This window comes from Sus scrofa, chromosome 2 (genome assembly GCF_000003025.6).
Source record: "Sus scrofa isolate TJ Tabasco breed Duroc chromosome 2, Sscrofa11.1, whole genome shotgun sequence".
Lineage (NCBI taxonomy): Eukaryota > Metazoa > Chordata > Mammalia > Artiodactyla > Suidae > Sus > Sus scrofa.
The window spans coordinates 85,622,994-85,640,489 of NC_010444.4; the positions used below are offsets into that span (position 1 = coordinate 85,622,994).

General features: G+C 41.9%; 1 protein-coding gene across 1 annotated transcript in view; it reads left to right on the forward strand.

Moving 5' to 3' along the window:
* The window catches only part of IQGAP2 (IQ motif containing GTPase activating protein 2), a 339,223-nt gene extending 328,571 nt beyond the window's left edge, over positions 1-10,652 (forward strand). Inside the window, 4 exon segments of the mRNA XM_021084462.1 lie at positions 1,613-1,750; positions 2,928-2,974; positions 2,977-3,035; positions 9,710-10,652. Coding sequence (XP_020940121.1) covers positions 1,613-1,750; positions 2,928-2,974; positions 2,977-3,035; positions 9,710-9,823 — 358 coding nt within the window. The 3' untranslated portion in view covers positions 9,824-10,652.

Below are 17,496 nucleotides of genomic sequence, written 5' to 3' on the forward strand. Positions count from 1 at the left end.
TATGACTTGCTACTGTGTCCTAAGAAGTAAGGAGTGAATTTAGAAATGTTTTAATTTCCTATTTACATTGGAATTAAAGTAGTTTACCCCTGGAGTTCCCCCGGTGGCCCAGTGGATTAAGAATCCAACTGCAGCAGCTCAGGTCACTTTGGAAGTACAGGTTCAATACTTGGCCCAGTGGATTAATAAGAGTCCAACTGCAACAACTCAGGTCACTTTGGAGGTGCAGGTTCAATCCTTGGCCCAGTGCAGTGGGCTAAAAAGGATCTGGCATTGAGGCATAGTTTGCAGCTTCGGCTTGGATTCATTCCCTGGTCTTAGAACTTCCACATGCCGCAGGTCCTGCCATTAAAAATGTGTGTGTGTGTGTGTGTGTGTAGTATAGTATAGTATATATAGTATAGTATATATATATATAAAGTAGCTTTCCCTGTTGGATTTCAAGCAAGTAACTTTAACATTTGGGGAAGGACCTTTTTTTTTTTTTTTTTTTTTTTTTTTGGTCTTTTTGCCTTTTCTAGGGCTGCTCCCATGGCATATGGAGATTCCCAGGCTAGGGGTCCAATCAGAGCTGTAGCCAGCGGCCTACACCAGAGCCACAGCAACACGGGATCTGAGCCACGTCTGCAACCTACACCACAGCTCACTGGCAACGCTGGATCCTTGACCCACTGAGCGAGGCCAGGAATCGAACCCACAACCTCATGGTTCCCAGTTGGATTCGTTAATCACTGCGCCACGACGGGAACTCTGTGGGAAGGACTTTCATTATTCCTTCTGTCTTTTTTTGGCAAAGGTTTCTTTTAAACACTATTATTAAAAAAAAAAATGTTTAAGCTACCCTTGGAGATGTTTACAATAAACAGTATTTTATATACTTGATAATGCTAGGTAACACCAGATATTTTCTATTGCACAGCACAGCTTAATGATTTTAAATTGCATAGCAGTTTTTAAAAATCATTATTGACACAAAAGACAAAATTTGTTCTCTATTACCCATTAGCGTACACATTATAGATTTTTTTTATATTCAACAGAGCCACTTTTAATGAGTATCCTTTGCTCGTAATTATTCTTATCACTAGACTAAGGTCAATACTTATCAAATTTTAATTACCCACTTAAATATGTAATTCAATTTCATGTAATCCTTGTAGTTAAATTGACTTTGGGAAATGGTACTGTATGGGAAAATCAATTGCATTAATTATAGAAAATTTGATATAGGAATATAACCAAGTTTAAACTTCATTTATCTGGGCCACATTAGTTCTGAATTTTAATTCATTTGCTTGCAGCCTGTAAATTACTTTTATGCTATTCCTGGAAGGAAAAAAGTTGATCAGGCTAATACTTAGGAGGAATAAGGTTCATTAGGGGTTTTCTTTACATATTTTTTGCAACCACTAACAGTTCAGTAGTGATGTTTCCCTGCTAGGGGAAGTTGTCACCGACTGTCACACAATAAAAATTATACTCCTCTGTGCGGGGATCGGGGGGGGGGGGGCAGATGTGGACAGCGGCGTGCCCTCTGGGTATGGTTATTGCCCTGCCAGGCACATCTGAGTTTGCCATCTTTAGCATGGATGGTGTGTTCTTATTTTGTCAGAAATTCTCGGAGATCAATTAAACTCGATGGAAAAGGAGAACCCAAAGGGGCAAGGCGAGCAAAGCCGGTGCGGTACACGGCCGCAAAGCTGCATGAGAAGGGTGTCCTTCTGGACATAGACGATCTTCAGACAAACCAGTGAGTGGAACTCGGAATCTGCACAAAGCATATGTGCTCAGAGTTTCCCGGTGGCTCAGTGGGTTAAGAATCTGGTTTGTCACTGCTGTGGCTCAAGTCACTGCTGTGGCGCCGGTTCAATCCCTGACCTGGGAACTTCTGCATGTTGTGGGTGCAGCCTAAACACACACCCACACAGACACACCCTCTAATCGCTCACATCAAATCTGACTCACACTTCTTCAGTTTCCTGTGGCCTTTGAAGAAAGCTTCATTTGATCTGTCAGGGCTGCCTCTTGATTATAGGTGACAGGGAGAACACACGTATTGTAATCTCTCATCTTCCCATCGGGCCTCTGGCATCTGGTGCTCCTGGTCCTGTGAAGTGCTGATCACGTAATTGCATTTCCCCGTAGCTTATCCAGAGTGTTTGGATTTGCCAGGCTGGCCTCTCCCTCCCAAAGAACTGAGTTACAGCAGTGAGCATGAAAAGGCTTTTGGTCTTGCAAGATGAGAGTAATTTACAGTGGCAAAACAGTAGTTTTCTAATTTGAAAGCCGCAGACTGTGTGCCCCTCTAGCGCTGGGCTATTACTGTGTGCATTTGAGCTGGAGGAGAAACCCTCCTCCAGCGCCCCACACCAGGCACTAATGGGTTTTAAAAAGATCATAACCCTGTGCCTCATCATCCCCTTGGCCTTGGGGAAATCCAGACTCACCACGCTTTAACTCCTGCTTCCTCCGAGGCCTGGCTTCTCTTCCATGTATCCTGTGAACCCTCCCTTGACTTATGCCACCTCAGAGGAAACGCTTCTTCCTCTTTGAAGTTACTCTAAAATATTCAGCTGGGCAGTCAGCAGTATAAGTCAACATTTCATTCTTATATTCTGTGAATCTCATATAAATGTTCAACTGTATATTATGTTCCTTTAAGAGCAAGGGCCATATTTTGCATTTCTTTTGAAATAAAGCACCCACTTCAGTGCTCTGTGGGCTGCAGATCTCAGCAGGAGCCATCCATCATACCTAGCTCCGGTGAGCCAAATATGGGAAAGATGATGGGAGATTTGGGGTAACTTCCCTAGGATTTTCCCAGCAGGCTGTTCACTAAGAGTGGTAATTTAGGATTCCATTACTTTGTTTCAGCTTTAGGCATATATTTGCAATTCCACATGTGTGAATGGTCCTTTCTTCATTAGGTTTAAAAATGTTACATTTGATATCTCATCTACTGAAGATGTGGGCATCTTGATGTCAGATCGAAATTCCTGGGTGTTGATATGGAAAAGGTGCAGCTCAATATTCAGGTAAGCCGAGATTCCTGCGAATTGGGGTGAGTTTTATAGTGGGCGTCATTCTTGGCTTCCCTGGCATGCATTTTTCATGACAACAATGAAGTTTAACAGAAGACCAATGCACGCCTTACTTGTCAATATTACTTTAAGTGTTGATAGTTTTTTAAAAGCTATGATTTTTTGAATTATTGGAACTTAAACTGCTTTCAGGTGGAAGACCAGAGCGGTCAGTTTTTCTAAAACATGTTTTCATTTTGAAGCTTAAAGAAAAAAGTACTCTAGGTAAAAATATTCACATCTATTAAGGCTAGAAATATTTGCAGCAATATTGATTGACGTAGATAGAGAAGTAAAATAAATCAGACCAAAACAAATATAATATGATATCACAGATGTAACACATCACAAATATAATATGTGGAATCTAAAAATGGTACAAATGAACTTATTTACAGAACAGAAACAGACTCAGAAAACAAACTTCATAAACACACCACTACATATAAAATATAGTAGTAATCCACAAGGACCTACTGTATAGCACAGGAAACTTTAATCTGTTCATAATAACCCGCATGGGAAAAATATCTGAAAAAGGATGGATATATGTATATGTATAACTGAATTGCTTTGCTGTACACCTGAAATTAATATAACATTGTAAATCAGCTATACTCTAATATAAAATAAAGTTTTGCAAAGTAAAGGCCTGGAAAGTTTCCTTTCATTAGGAAATTGCCTTTCTTTCTAAGATAGCGTATGACCAGGATCTTCCCTCATCTCATTTCTCCTTCTTTCCTTTGCCCTTCCTAGAATTATTTTTACGCAGTTTCTTAAATGTATATGTTAAATATTTGGTATCACAAGAAAGACATCGTACAGAACAGATATCTATACATAGAACAACGGTGTTTTCCATTTGAATTCTTGCTCTTTTCTCATAAGAACCACATTTACAGAAACTGAAAAATATACTTGAACAGAAACTGAAAAAACAGTTGATGTGTCACCGAAAAATATATATATATTTGGAGAGGAGGGTCAAGCAAATGCTTATCTCTTCCCAACTTTTTTTTTTAATTTTTTATTTTATTTTTTTAATTTATTTTTTTGAAGGTAACAGTATATGTCTTTTATTTTATTTATTTATTTTTTTCATATCACATGGGCCCAGATGGAACTGCTTTTATTTATTTATTTATTTATTTTTTGTTTTGTTTTCCCACTGTACAGCAAGGGGATCAAGTTATCCTTACATGTATACATTTCCCCCCCACCCTTGTTCTGTTGCAATTTGAGTATCTAGACATAGTTCTCAATGTCTTCCCAACTTCTTAATCCTTAGCAAAGAATCAATTGAGAGAAGAAATTGAGTTTTTTGTTTTGGTATAAGAGTTTTTAAATGAAAATAACATTGATTTACTTGGGCCCTAAACTGCTTGTGAAACGGTTCCCAGGTATTCTGCATGTATCTACGTGAATCATCATGAGAAGCCACTGGGAGCAGTGTATGTTCTACACTCACTGCCTGCCTAGCCTTTGATTGAGATCAATGAAGTTACACCCCCAACCCCACCCAACCCATGGGATATAAAATACCAGGGCTCTTTCCTGCATTCCTTGTAAGCCTAAAGCAAAGGGAGTGCTAAATGGGTTTGATCAAGACATTGAGATAATGGAGTAAATTAGAGTTCAGAGAGAAAATTGAAGATATATAATTACGAAAAATATACTTAAGTAAACAGAATTGTTTTCTGATCTATTTTAAATGTCTGTAAATGTATCCATCTAAAAAAAAAAAAAATCCTGAAGGGAAAAAAAAAAGGAACTTCCCATTGTGGCTCAGTGGTAACGAACCCAACTAGTATCCATGAGAATGTGAGTTCAGTCCCTGGCCTTGCTCAGTGGGTTAAGGATCCAGAGTTGCCATGATCTGTGGTGTAGGTGGCAGACTTGGCTCGGATCCTAAGTTGCTGTGTGTGGCTGTGGTGTAGGCCAGCAGCCACTGCTTCAATTCCACCCTTAACCTGGGAACTTCCAGGTGTGGCCCTAAAAAGAAAAAAAAAAAAAAAAAAAAAACTTAAAAGTCTCAAGTTCCTCTCTGTAATGCCTAGGTAAATATGGGAAAAGAAAAGAAGAGAAAAGAATGTGCCTGTGGTGGCTCTGCCTTGGTTAGTGATTGTTCTCATACAAAGACAAGATGTGTCACGTGATTGCCAAGAAGGACGTGACCCAGGGCCAGTCAGAGTCAACTGAACAACTGAACGGATGAATCACTAGAGACCAGGAGATACCTTTTTAGAGAGACCTCAGGAATTCCGCTGGACTTCCTTTTAACACTGGGGCAAATACCAAGCTTCACTTACTCCTTTGTTAAAGATTCACGGTAGGATTAGCTATTCACACCATTCACTGAGACCCAATTGTGAAAGGCTGTTCCTTAGCTGTATGCAGGTAGCTAGTAAGCTCCAGATTTTTGAAGTCATTAACATATCTTCAGGACCAGCCACATAATTTGTAGGACTCCATGCAAAATGAAAATGCAGAAATGGGTGAGACTTTTAAGGTGATGACAGCAGTGCGTTATACCAAGTGCAGGGCCTTTCTTCTGATCAAGGGATCCTGCACAGGTCAAATGCCCACAGAGCTGGGCGTGCATATAATAGCTGTCAGACTTCTCTTTTTACAGATGGCTTCCAGGCAATTCTTTTTTTTTTTTTTTTTTTTTTTCTTTTTGGTCTTTGTTTTAGGGCCACACCCATGGCATATGGAAGTTCCCAGGCCAGGGATTGAATTGGAGCTGTAGCTGCCGGCCTATACCACAGCCACAGCAACACCAGATCCTCAACCCACTGAGTGGGGCCAGGGATCGAACCCACGTCCTCACGGATACTAGTAGGATTTGTTAATCGCTGAGCTACGATGGGAACTCCCCCAGGCAATTCTAATATGAGGTGAATTACCAATGAGAAACATGAATGGCCAGAAACGTGTTTAGTGAGAGTCAAGGATTTTGTTTCCAAGAGGACAAAGGGAGAGTCCATCTAACTTTCAAGTTTCTATTTTCTCCAGCCCTCTCTTTCCTCAGTTCCTAAAGATAATATCCAAATTATACCCTGTAGCCATAAACATAACAGGGACATGTGACTTCCATGAAGATATTCTGCCTGTATACATAAGGGCCAGTGTCTATGGAAGGCTTGCAGGGTAGCATTCTTCCTTTCCCAGATAAAGAGCTGGGATTCAGAGAGCACGTTATGGAAGGGGCTGCCAGAGTCCAGACCCTTCATTACTCTATACCACTGCCTCTCAAAGGATTCCTGTTGATCATGACGAAACAAGAGTGGCTTGGAGTTCCCATCATGGTGCAGTGGTTAGCGAATCCCACTAGGAACCATGAGGTTGCAGGATCGATCCCTTTTGTCTTTTTTTTTTTTTTTTTTTTTTTGGTGTTGTTGTTGTTGCTATTTCTTGGGCCGCTCCCGCGGCATATGGAGGTTCCCAGGCTAGGGGTTGAATCAGAGCTGTAGCCACCGGCCTACGCCAGAGCCACAGCAACGCAGGATCCGAGCCTGGTCTGCAACCTACACCACAGCTCACGGCAACGCCGGATCGTTAACCCACTGAGCAAGGGCAGGGACCGAACCTGCAACCTCATGGTTCCTAGTCGGATTCGTTAACCACTGCGCCACGACGGCAACTCCCGATCCCTGACCTCACTCAGTGGGTTAAGGATCTGGCATTGCTGTGGCTCTGGTGTAGGCCGGTGGCTACAGCTCCGATTAGACCCCTAGCCTGGGAACCTCCATATGCCGTGGGTGCGGCCCTAGAAAAGACCAAAAAAAAAAAGAAAGGCTTACAAAGGGTTTGCAGATCCCTTGACGTCACATGCCCTATAACATGCCTATGGCGTTGGCAGTGTTAGCTCCAATTTGCACATAAGAAATTCAGTTTCTATTTGCGAGGTCATAAGATAGCAAATGGTGAGGGAAGGACTAAAATCTGGTCTTTCAACCAGAAGTGCAATCATAGATCCTCACTTCACCACTTTGGGGGCCCCAGTTAATTCCTCCATACACCCTTCTCAGCTTAGCCATATTGATTTCATTCTTTTTCAAGAGACTTTAAAAGATGCTCCCGTTTCCAAAAGAAAAGGGAGTCTCCATTACACTTCAATAGGCAAAAGCATTCTTGATGAAGGAACTTTAAAATTCCCTATGGAATTTCCATCCCAGAAGCATGTCTAAATAATGGAAGAGTTTAGTTGAGTGCAGTTGGAGATTAATGAGGAAGTGGAGGAGGAAGCCAGGATGGGATCTGAGGTCAGGCACCCCTCCTACCCAGCCAGGCGCCGGCTCCTCCCCTGTTCTTTGGAAGACCTTCAACTATCCATCCATCCATACTGCCCAAAACCAGTTTCAAGAAATTTATGTTCATTTCCCAAACAACCTGCCAAAGTTCCCTCAAGGATGACACCGTGGAGGTTCCCAGGCTAGGGGTCAAATCGGAGCTGTAGCTGCCGGCCTACACCACAGCCACAGCACGAGGGATCTGAGCTTCGTCTGCGACCTACACCACAGCTCATGGCAATGCTGGGTTCTCAACCCACTGAGCAAGGCCAGGGATCAAGCCGGAATCCTCATGGATCCTAGGCGTGTTCATTAACCACTGTGCCATGAAGGGAACTCCAACACCAACTTCTATAGGTGCCTTTGTCTATTATAGACACAAGGCATTAAGAAGCTGCATTAAGAAACAGAGCTTGAAACAGGAAAGTGAGACCTGGGTGTGAGTCTAGGGCAGTGCAGGAATGAAATTCTCTGTTTGGGAAGGACTTTCTGTCCTGTGTTACTGTAAAGTGTCACTGCTTCGTCTCATGCATGTGGCTAGTGCGACCCAATAATTACTTTTAACAAGAAAGTTTATTTGCTTCATTTATACAGTGGCCATGAAACAGAAGGATAAACTTACTTGAGATTGAGGGCTTTTCTCAGCAGAAACAGAAATAGTCTAGATCCGAAGGAGTTGCTTTGTACAGTGGTCTCCAAATTCTGATCTCACAATTTCATTAGTAAACAGATCTTTCTCTCTATTCATACATACCTATTTATAAAGCATACATGTTCTTAGCACTTTCCTCAAAAAGCACTTTATGAAATCAATCCAGATGGAAATGTTTAAGGAATGAGGACAAAAATAAAAGTAAATAGTAGTTCTAAAAAAAAAAAAAGAAAAGAAATAGGAGTTCTAATGCTCTTTTTGCTCCTGGATGGAATTGTGCTCCACTTTAGAAAACACTGACTCTTCTAAAGGATAGACCCTATCTTGCTGTAAGGTTTGTATTTTGAGTGTTTCAATTCAAAATTAAACATATATATCTAATATTAACTTGATGGTAATGGTTTTCTTCCACCAGTCCCTATCAATTCTAAAAATCTGTTTTCTGCAGTCCCCCTTGTGGCTCAGCAGGTTAAGGATGCACCCTTGTTTCTGAGAGCAGGCAGGTTCGATCCCTGGCCTTACTCAGTGGGTTAAGGATCCATTGTTGTCACAAACTGCAGTGTAGGTCACAGATGTGGCTCTGATCCGGTGTCACTGTGGCTGTGGCATAGGCCCTCAGCTGCAGCTCTGATCTGATCCCTAGCCTGAGAATGTCGATATGCCACAGATGTGGATTGTAAAAAAAAGAAAAAAAAAGAAAAATGAATAAATAAATCTATTATCTTTCATCGAGGTAAGTGATTCTTGAAGTATGGCATCCAGACCAACCAACATCCTTAGGAACTTGTTAAAATGCAAATTCTTGGAGTTCTTTTGTGGCTCAGTGAGTTAGGGATCTGGTGTTTTCACTGCAGTGGCTCAGGTCACAAAAGAAATAATAATAGTTAATAAAATGCAAATCATTGGGCCCTACCCTGCAACATAAAATCTGAGATTCCTGGGGTTGGGGCCCAGCAGTCTGTTTTAACTAGTCTGTTTTTTGTGGGGTTTTTTTTTTTTCTTTCTTTTTTGTTTTGTTTTTGTTTGTTTGTTTGTTTGTGGGGTTTTTGGGCCACACCTACAGCATATGAAAACTCCTGGGCCAGGGATCAAACCTGAGCCACTGCAGTGGCAATGCCAGATCCTTAACCTATTCTGCCTAAGAGAACTCCTCGCCTGTAGTTTTTTTTTCCCCCCATCTAAGTGTGTTCACCCCAAACTCCCCTACTCCTTCTGATCAATCTCATTGTGTAAACCACTTTCTTTTTTTTTGTCTCTCTTTTTTGTCTTTTGTCCTTTTAGGGATGCACCCGTGGCATATGGAGGTTCCCAGGCTAAGGGTCGAATCAGAGCTGTTACTGCCGGCCTATGCCAGAGCCACAGCAACACCAGATCCAAGCCACATCTGTTACCTACACCACAGCTCATGGCAACGTCGGATCCTTAACCCACTGATGGAGGGCAGGGATCGAACCCATAATCTCATGGTTCCTAGTTGGATTAGTTTCCGCTGCACCACGACAGGAATTCCATCCTTGCCTGTGTTTTTAAACCAAATTGTTTCTGGTGCACCTTGCAGTTTAAGAACCCCACCTAGATCATTGGGTTAATTGAATCTTACTTCTGTCAGCAAATTCTTCCAGAATGTGTTTTAAATGTGGGAAATGTCTGACTGGAGATTTGATGGATGTTCCTTACAATTTCAGGATTTACTTCAGATGCAGTATGAAGGAGTAGCTGTAATGAAAATGTTTGATAAGGTTAAAGTGAACGTAAACCTTCTCATATACCTGCTCAACAAGAAATTCTATGGGAAGTGAAGTGCCTGCAGAAACCTCCTGGATCTCTATCACCTGGATTGGGAAATGAATCTGTTTAGTATTTTTGTTTTTAAACATGATTGAAATCACTACTTATACACGCGTGATTCTTTTTTTTTTTTTTAAAGACCAAAACTGTTCCGAAGAATGTACCCATGTGCCTTTTTGATCATCTGAAACTGCAGTAGAATGATACACAAAATGAATTAATGCAAACACTGCCACATTGTACTGTGGTATAGGTACTCTGATTTCCAACTCTGGACATTCTGTGATTTGTTTTAAAGGAGGGGGGAAATAACTTTAGCTGACTAGGGACAAAGGGGTAAACCTATTTTCCTATGAAAAATAATTTTTTAATGTCCCATTTGAATAATGTACCTCTTCATAGATTTTTTAATCTGTGGAGAAATGGAAACTGAGTTATTTGTAATGAATTATTTAGACAGTTCTCAGCCCTGCCTTCTGAGCGTTAGCGATTTTAAAAGAGAACTTTTGTGCAATTCAAAATGAAGTTTTTATAAGTAATTGAAAGTGACAATACAGGAACACTTTCTGTATAAAAGTATATATTTTATGTGATTTATTCCTCCTAAATGAAGTGCACTACTGCCTCGTGGTAAAGACTCTCGGACCCAGAGCCTTTAAGTGACTAGGGAACAACATAAGCAGTGATCATAGGCCTGGATCTCCACCCCTCACAATTTATTTGAATATTTCAATTGTGCCTCTCAATTTTTTGTAATGCAATAAAATCAGTATCTGGATGGTTTTTAAATGTATTCTTTGAAAAAATTGTTTTATGTAAAATAAATGTTGCTGAATTACATTCATTTGACTTTTGTCTGAATAAATCCACATCATTAAGTGGCTAGAAAAGGGTTCTTGGTGGGGCTTTTGAGGAAAAGAGGGACAGTTGACCCTTGAACATCAGGGGTTGGATCTGTGTGGGTCCATTTACACATGAATTTTTTTTCAATAACTGTAAAATATATATATATTTTTCTCAAATCTTTTCATTTTTGATATCTAGTGTTAGTAATATATATGATATCTACAGTGTCTTGTATCATAGAAGACAATATTGATATATGGACAGATGATTTATTTGGTAAACAGACAACATAAACTTACAGTATTGATCAATAGTGCAGTATTGTAAATGTATTTTTCTTAGGATTTTCTTTGTCTTTGTTTTTAGGGCCGAACCCGAGGCATAGAGAAGTTTCCCAGCCTAGGGGTCCAATTGGAGCTGCAACCATCGGCCTACACCAGAGCCACAGCCACTCAGGATCCCAGTCGCATCTGCAATCTACCCCGCAGCTCATGGCTGGATCCCTAACCCACTGAGTGAAGCCACATCCTCATGGATAGTAGTCAGGTTTGTCAACGGCTGAGCCACAACAGGAACTCCCCTTAGGATTTTCTTAATAACCTTTTCTCTAGCTTACTTTATTATAAGGATACGATGTACAAAACGTGTGTTAATCAAGTGTTTATGTTATTGGTAAAACTTTAGATCAACAGTAAAACTTTAGATCAACAGTAGATATTAGTAGGCTGTTAAGTTTTAGGAAAGTCAGAAGTTATACTCAGACTTTTGACTATGTGGGGGTGCGGCGATGGTGCTTCTCACCCCAAATTGTTCCAAGGTCAACTGTAATACACCTATAGCTGTACTTGTTAGACTATAGCGTTTATGGGGAAGAGAAATAATTTTCTCTTCTACCCTTCTAGGTTCTTGGCTGAACCCCCCCCCCATAATAAAAGATGAACAGCAGAAAAACAGGTTTAATAACATGTGTACTTCCTATATATATGGGAGACACAGGAAAAATTGGGTAACTCCCCCAAGCGGCCCAAGCCACCCCCTTAACTACCATCTCCTGCTAATGGCAATGGATGGTAGGGTGGGAAGAGAATGGTTATGGGAGGTAATTGGGCAAAGCACAGCAAAGGAGGGTATGGTTATGCAGATTTACACCTCAGCCTTCTCCATTGATAAGAGTTTCTAGAGAGGTAGTTATCCTTCTCTTCCAGGAACTGAGGGAAACACCCTTAACAAACAGAGATTTCCTTTGTAAATGTCAATGTCTTTTACAAGAGTGTAACTTTACTTGGTTTTCAGAGCTTCTCCTACATCTGCTGTTCTTCAAAAATAAACAGCTCAAAGTAACCCTTCTACCAGAGAGGCATGTTGTAGGGGTGACAAATTCTGACCCCCTTCTAGAGTGAGCTGCTAAAACCCAGAGATCCAAAACCCTGTGGCTGAAACAAGGTAGAAGGTTGTTTTCTCAAAGGTAAGTGAACGTTCCCATGAGGATCGAGGGATCCAGACTGGCCAGTTGGCTCTGTCCTGATCACTAATTCCTGGCCAATAGGAAGAGGGAAAGAAAAGTCCAGGGCATGTTGTTTAGTTTCAAGTTCCGTATGTCATTTCTGCTTATATGCCATTGGCCAAAACTTAGTCACGTGGCCACACTAGTTTCAAGAGAGTCTGGGAAGTAAGGTCCCTGACTAGGCAGTCATGTGCCCAATTAAAACCTGGGATAGAGCAGGAGCAGTGATTCCTGGGGACTGATCAGCTGTCTACCACAGCAGTAACCTAGACTCTGAGGCTAGAACCTCCTTAACGCTTTGTATCTGTTCATTCATTCAACAGGCTTTATTTTCCACAGGAATTACCACATATTGAGAAACTGGGTTAACTTGTGCTCACTGGGCACAAAGGAACTTTAAGGTAAGAACGATGGAATTTGGAAAAATCCAAATTTTGAAAAGTAGGATCTGTTATTTTGATGATTATTTCAGGCTATACATATTTCTGACAGAACAATATTATCTCAACAGTTTGTATGTATTTATTTTAATGTGTTATCCTTACTACAGACTTCTATAATAAATACATAGGGTTAAGCCTCTCCTTGAGAATAAACCTCCCTCTCCCCTACAGGTAGCATTAGGTGAGGAACAGAAACCAATAGGAGGTAGGTTAGCTTCCTTCTTTATGCTCCAGGAAAGAAATGAACAGGAGGAGTCAAATCAGGGAATCATGTATGCAAGTAAAAGCCAGCCTTTCACAGAGGTTCTGAAGGGAGCTGGCTTAACTTGTGACACACCTGAGTGTTATTTGTCTGGATAAAGATCTTTATATTCTGCCAACACCCTCAAGGAAAGCTGCGATTGTTTTCTCTCTGTTGGCCCACAAGATAAGGTGGTTCTTGCAAATACTACCAATCCTATTTGTGTGAGATCTTTAAGGGAAACAATGAATGAGTGACCCAGAGAGGGAAGTATGTAAGGAGCCCAAGGAGCAAGGAGGACTGGGAGCCCACAGAGGCATGTGTGCAGAGATTGTTGGAGCCAAGGACCACACCACCCCCAGGAGGGCTGAACCATCTCCCAAGCCAGGGGACACTTCCTTATCACCCTGAGCCACCAGAACTCTTGATCAGTGTAGGGGAGGGAAAATGCAGGGAGCCCCTGTAATACACGATCAACAGCAGGAAAAAAAAAAAAAAATTGATTAGCATGTATGCCTTGTGTATACATGAGAGATACCCAGGAAAACGGAGTAAAACTGCCCCCAATGGCCCAAGTCACCCCCTTAAATACGATCTTCAGTGAAAGATAAAGATGTGGAGGGGGTTGGGGGTGGGGGCAATTCGCAGGAAGATGAGAAGAGGAAACAAAGGCCATGTAGATAAGACGCCCTGGAAAAAGTGATCTCTGGCAATAGCACTCTTCCTGGTGTGGGAAGGAACATAATGTCTTTTCCATCAAAGGAAATCGTGGTTACTCCATTTTGCTCCAGTTTCCGCCTTCCTTCGACCCCCACTCCTCTTTCCCTCTTCTCCCAGTAACAGTTTGTTTCACATTAGCCAACCGGGAAGAATGCACCCTGACCTGACCCATGGGAAGGGGACAGGTACATCCCCTGCGTTAGGGATAAATAGGGGAGGGTCCTTTGTTGAGCGCATGCACTTTTGGAGCACCCAAGCCCTTCTGCAGAAGTAAAGAGCCTTGTTGAGATCTCCCCGTGTTCATGTGTCTCATTTTTCATTTTTCGACACTGACGATCTGAGCCATGTCCCCAACACTGGCAAGCCCTCTTTCTAACATGATCACCCCTTATCAAGGGTAACTTCCGATTCCCTTCCCTGAGCTTCTCCTGTGCCTGCAGTTTCTCAGTATAAGACAACACCAAAGAGCTAGACCTGAGGGTGGCCTATCTGCTCCCCCTCAGCAGCTTCCTCCCCAGGGCTCATCGCTTTTCGTACTTACCGGAAGAAGAAACATAAATGGTTTTGCTTTTAAAATACTTAGCAATGGAAATGTTAACTTCATTTTTACCTAGCTGACTCCTGTATTTTGATGTATGTTTGATCATGTTCCCACTGTTAGAAACATGGACTTGAGTCTGGAAAGTTGAGAGAGTCTGGGTTGCCCCGAATGCCACGTTTTAGCACCTGGAGCTTGGAAAGGCCAAAAAGGGGACCTCCTGTTGTGACTCAGCCAGTTGAGAACCTGAGGTTAAGTCTCTGTGAGGATGTGGGTTTGATCCCTGGCCTTGCTCAGTGGGTTAAGGATCCAGCACTGCAGCTCCAGTGTAGGTCGCAGATGCAACTCATGGGGTGTTGCGGTGGCACAGGCCTCAGCTGCAGTTCCGATTCAGTCCCTGGACTGGGAACTTCCATATGCCACAGGTGCAGCTGTAAGAAGACAAAAAATAAGGCAATAAAGGACCTCAGTTAGTTACTCTCAAAGTGATCTCCAAGAGAGGGAAAGCCTATGCATCCTTTAATATTCTGCAAGTTTGTGATGAAAAAAGAGACCGACTCAGTGAAATCATCCTCTGACATGATGTATGTTAAAAAAAATTTTTTTTAATTACAATCCCAAAATGGACTCATTTTCACTCCCTGCCCCCTACAACCAACCAAGACTTGATTGCAGCTGTAACCCCTCCCAGAAATGTGACCTTTGAAACAGTCAATCTTAAATTTCCGGATCTGCACTCCAGAGCTAATCTGCATGATAAAGAATCTTGCAATTTCCTTTCCCCAAAAAACCAGGACCTGGCTTGAAACAATCCTTTCTTTTCTTTTGCTAATATCTTCTTGCGACACCCTTCTACTTATAAAAACCCCTATATCTGGGTACCCTTCTGGTTGTTCCATGGGATGCTGCCTATGCCTGTATCTTTGAATAAAACCAATTAGATCTTCAAATTGACTCTGCTGAATTTTGATTTTTAACATACATCTCCCTTTTGTCACTGAAAGACCAGAACCATGATGTGTATGTTGGTGAATGTGTGTGTGGTTGGACACTAATTAGAGGTGCTGCTCATGATGTAATTTTTATAACATGGGCTGTGGTTAAGTAGGGATTTGTGGTACTCCTCAAACATGCCAAGAGGCAAACCTCAGAACTGCCTATGGTCAAATTGTCTTTTTTTTTTTTTTTTTTTTTTCAGAGAGTCTGGTGAGTGTTGGGTAGCTGATCGGCTTTTTGAAAGAAAAAAAAAAATCTATTTCCTCTGTTACTGAAATCAGAACTTAGGATAAGATGGAGCCGGATAAGATGGAGCCCTCTAAGTCATCCTGTGAGCGCCAAAGGACAGAGATTATTACAATCACTACTGTATGTCCAAAGCCAGGCAGTGCTTTGTAAATGGTGAGGAGATGGAATCCCAGCAGTGAGTTCTGCAGTGGGCGAGAAGCAGACAGAACCCCACTATCTCTCAGGAGTTCCAGTATGTCTTTAGGTTGGCCCTTGCATGAATGGGCCTGTTACCGATAATCTCAGTTTAGTTAGCTCTTGCCAAATAAAATAGCTCATACACATGTTCTAGATTGCCTCACCGTTGTTTCCTTATAGATATAGATACAGAATTTCTTAGGTGAAATATTTTGGAAAGTGTTATGATTAATTTTGGGTGTCAGTTTGACCTGGCTAAGGGATGCCTATACAGCTCACAGATATTTCTGTGTATATCCGAGCATATTTCTTGAATGGATAAGTATTTTGAATCTGCTCAATGAGTATAGAAGTTCACCCTTACCAGTGTGGATAAGCATTGTGCGATCCACTGAGGACCCAGTTTTGGCTGCACCTGTGACACGTGGACATTCCCAAGCCATGGATTGAATCTGAGCGGCAGCTTCGGCAAAACCAGATCTTCAACCCACTGCACCACAGCCAGAACCCTTCCCTCTCTCTTCCTGAGCTGGAACATCTGTCTTCTCCTGCCCTGGGACATCAGAGCTCCTGGTTCTCAAGCCCTCACACTCTGGGATTTACACCAGCAGCGCCCTAGTTTTCAGTCTTCCATCTTGCACTGGGAGCTACACTGCCAGGTCCCCTGGTTCTCAGGCCTTTGGACTCAGTGAATGACACCACTGCTTTCCTGGTCACCAGCTTGCAAACAAGATCATGGGACTTCTTGGCCTCCATAACCATGTGAGCCAATTCCAATAATAGATCTCTCTTTACATATGTCTCTATATGTCCTATTGGTTCAGTTTCTCCAGAGAACTCTCGCTTATACAGAAAGGCAATGAACAGATATGAGAAGTGACAGATAGTGACTTCACCATATATAACTTGAACAGGTTTTTGCTGTTTTCTTTTTAACTGATGACTGAATTTGACCTTTTCTTAGCACCCCAACCACAATAGTCTCCCATTCTGTCCATGGTATAATGAGTGGAAATGCATTGTTGACCCATTATAAAAGATTACTTTTAAACCCAAAATACCAATGCCGGTTTATATCAACGAAAGGTGGAAACAAGACTCCTGTTGGTTAGCCTAACTTATTACAGATTTACTGTTGGCTTCAAAAACAGATGTGGAAGGGTTCCATGTGGTGCAGAGGGTTAAAGAGACAGCATTGTCACTGCAGTGGCTCAGGTTCTATCCCTGGCCCCTGGAATTTCCACACACACCAGGAGTGGCCAAAAAAAAAACCCTGGAAAACAAATGTGAAGATGTCTGCCCCAAATCTGGAGAATCACATTCAAATGTAATTTGAATTCAACTTGAATTCATTTCATAGAAGCCTGATATCACCACTCTTAGCTTCCAAAAGGAAATTGCCAAGGCAGTCTCTTGAGATAAAGTGTTGTCCTTGGAGGCTTTCCCATAGAGGAGTGGTAACAGGAATACCTAAAGCAGGCAGATCATCTCATGGGTTTAACCCATTTTCCTAGGATCTTGGGATTAAAACTTTCACCATTCGGATAGCACATTTGTTTTAAAACATCTACCAGAAACACTATGAGAAGATAGCGATGATTCACATTATTGGTGCCAGACAAATTCAAACAGAGAAAATGAAAACTGGGAACCAGTGTCAAGTGACTGCAGTATGAAGGATGCTCTTGAGACTGAATATTGACTCAGGTTGTCAGTGTAGGAACTTGGGCTCCAATACATTCTTTTGATATGGCCACTGATTAACATTTGTGGCTTAAGGGCTCCAGGGAGTAACATCCCCACAGGCCTTGTTTACTGTAGGGAGGGTACCTATGCCCTGAAGGACATGAATCCCTAACCCCCTGTGACTCAGTTTACGGGAAGAGAAGGACAAAGAAACTATGAGACTTATGGGACATTTCCACCCCTAAGGCCCTACTGGACAAGGACTGATTTGGGTAACTGAGCAA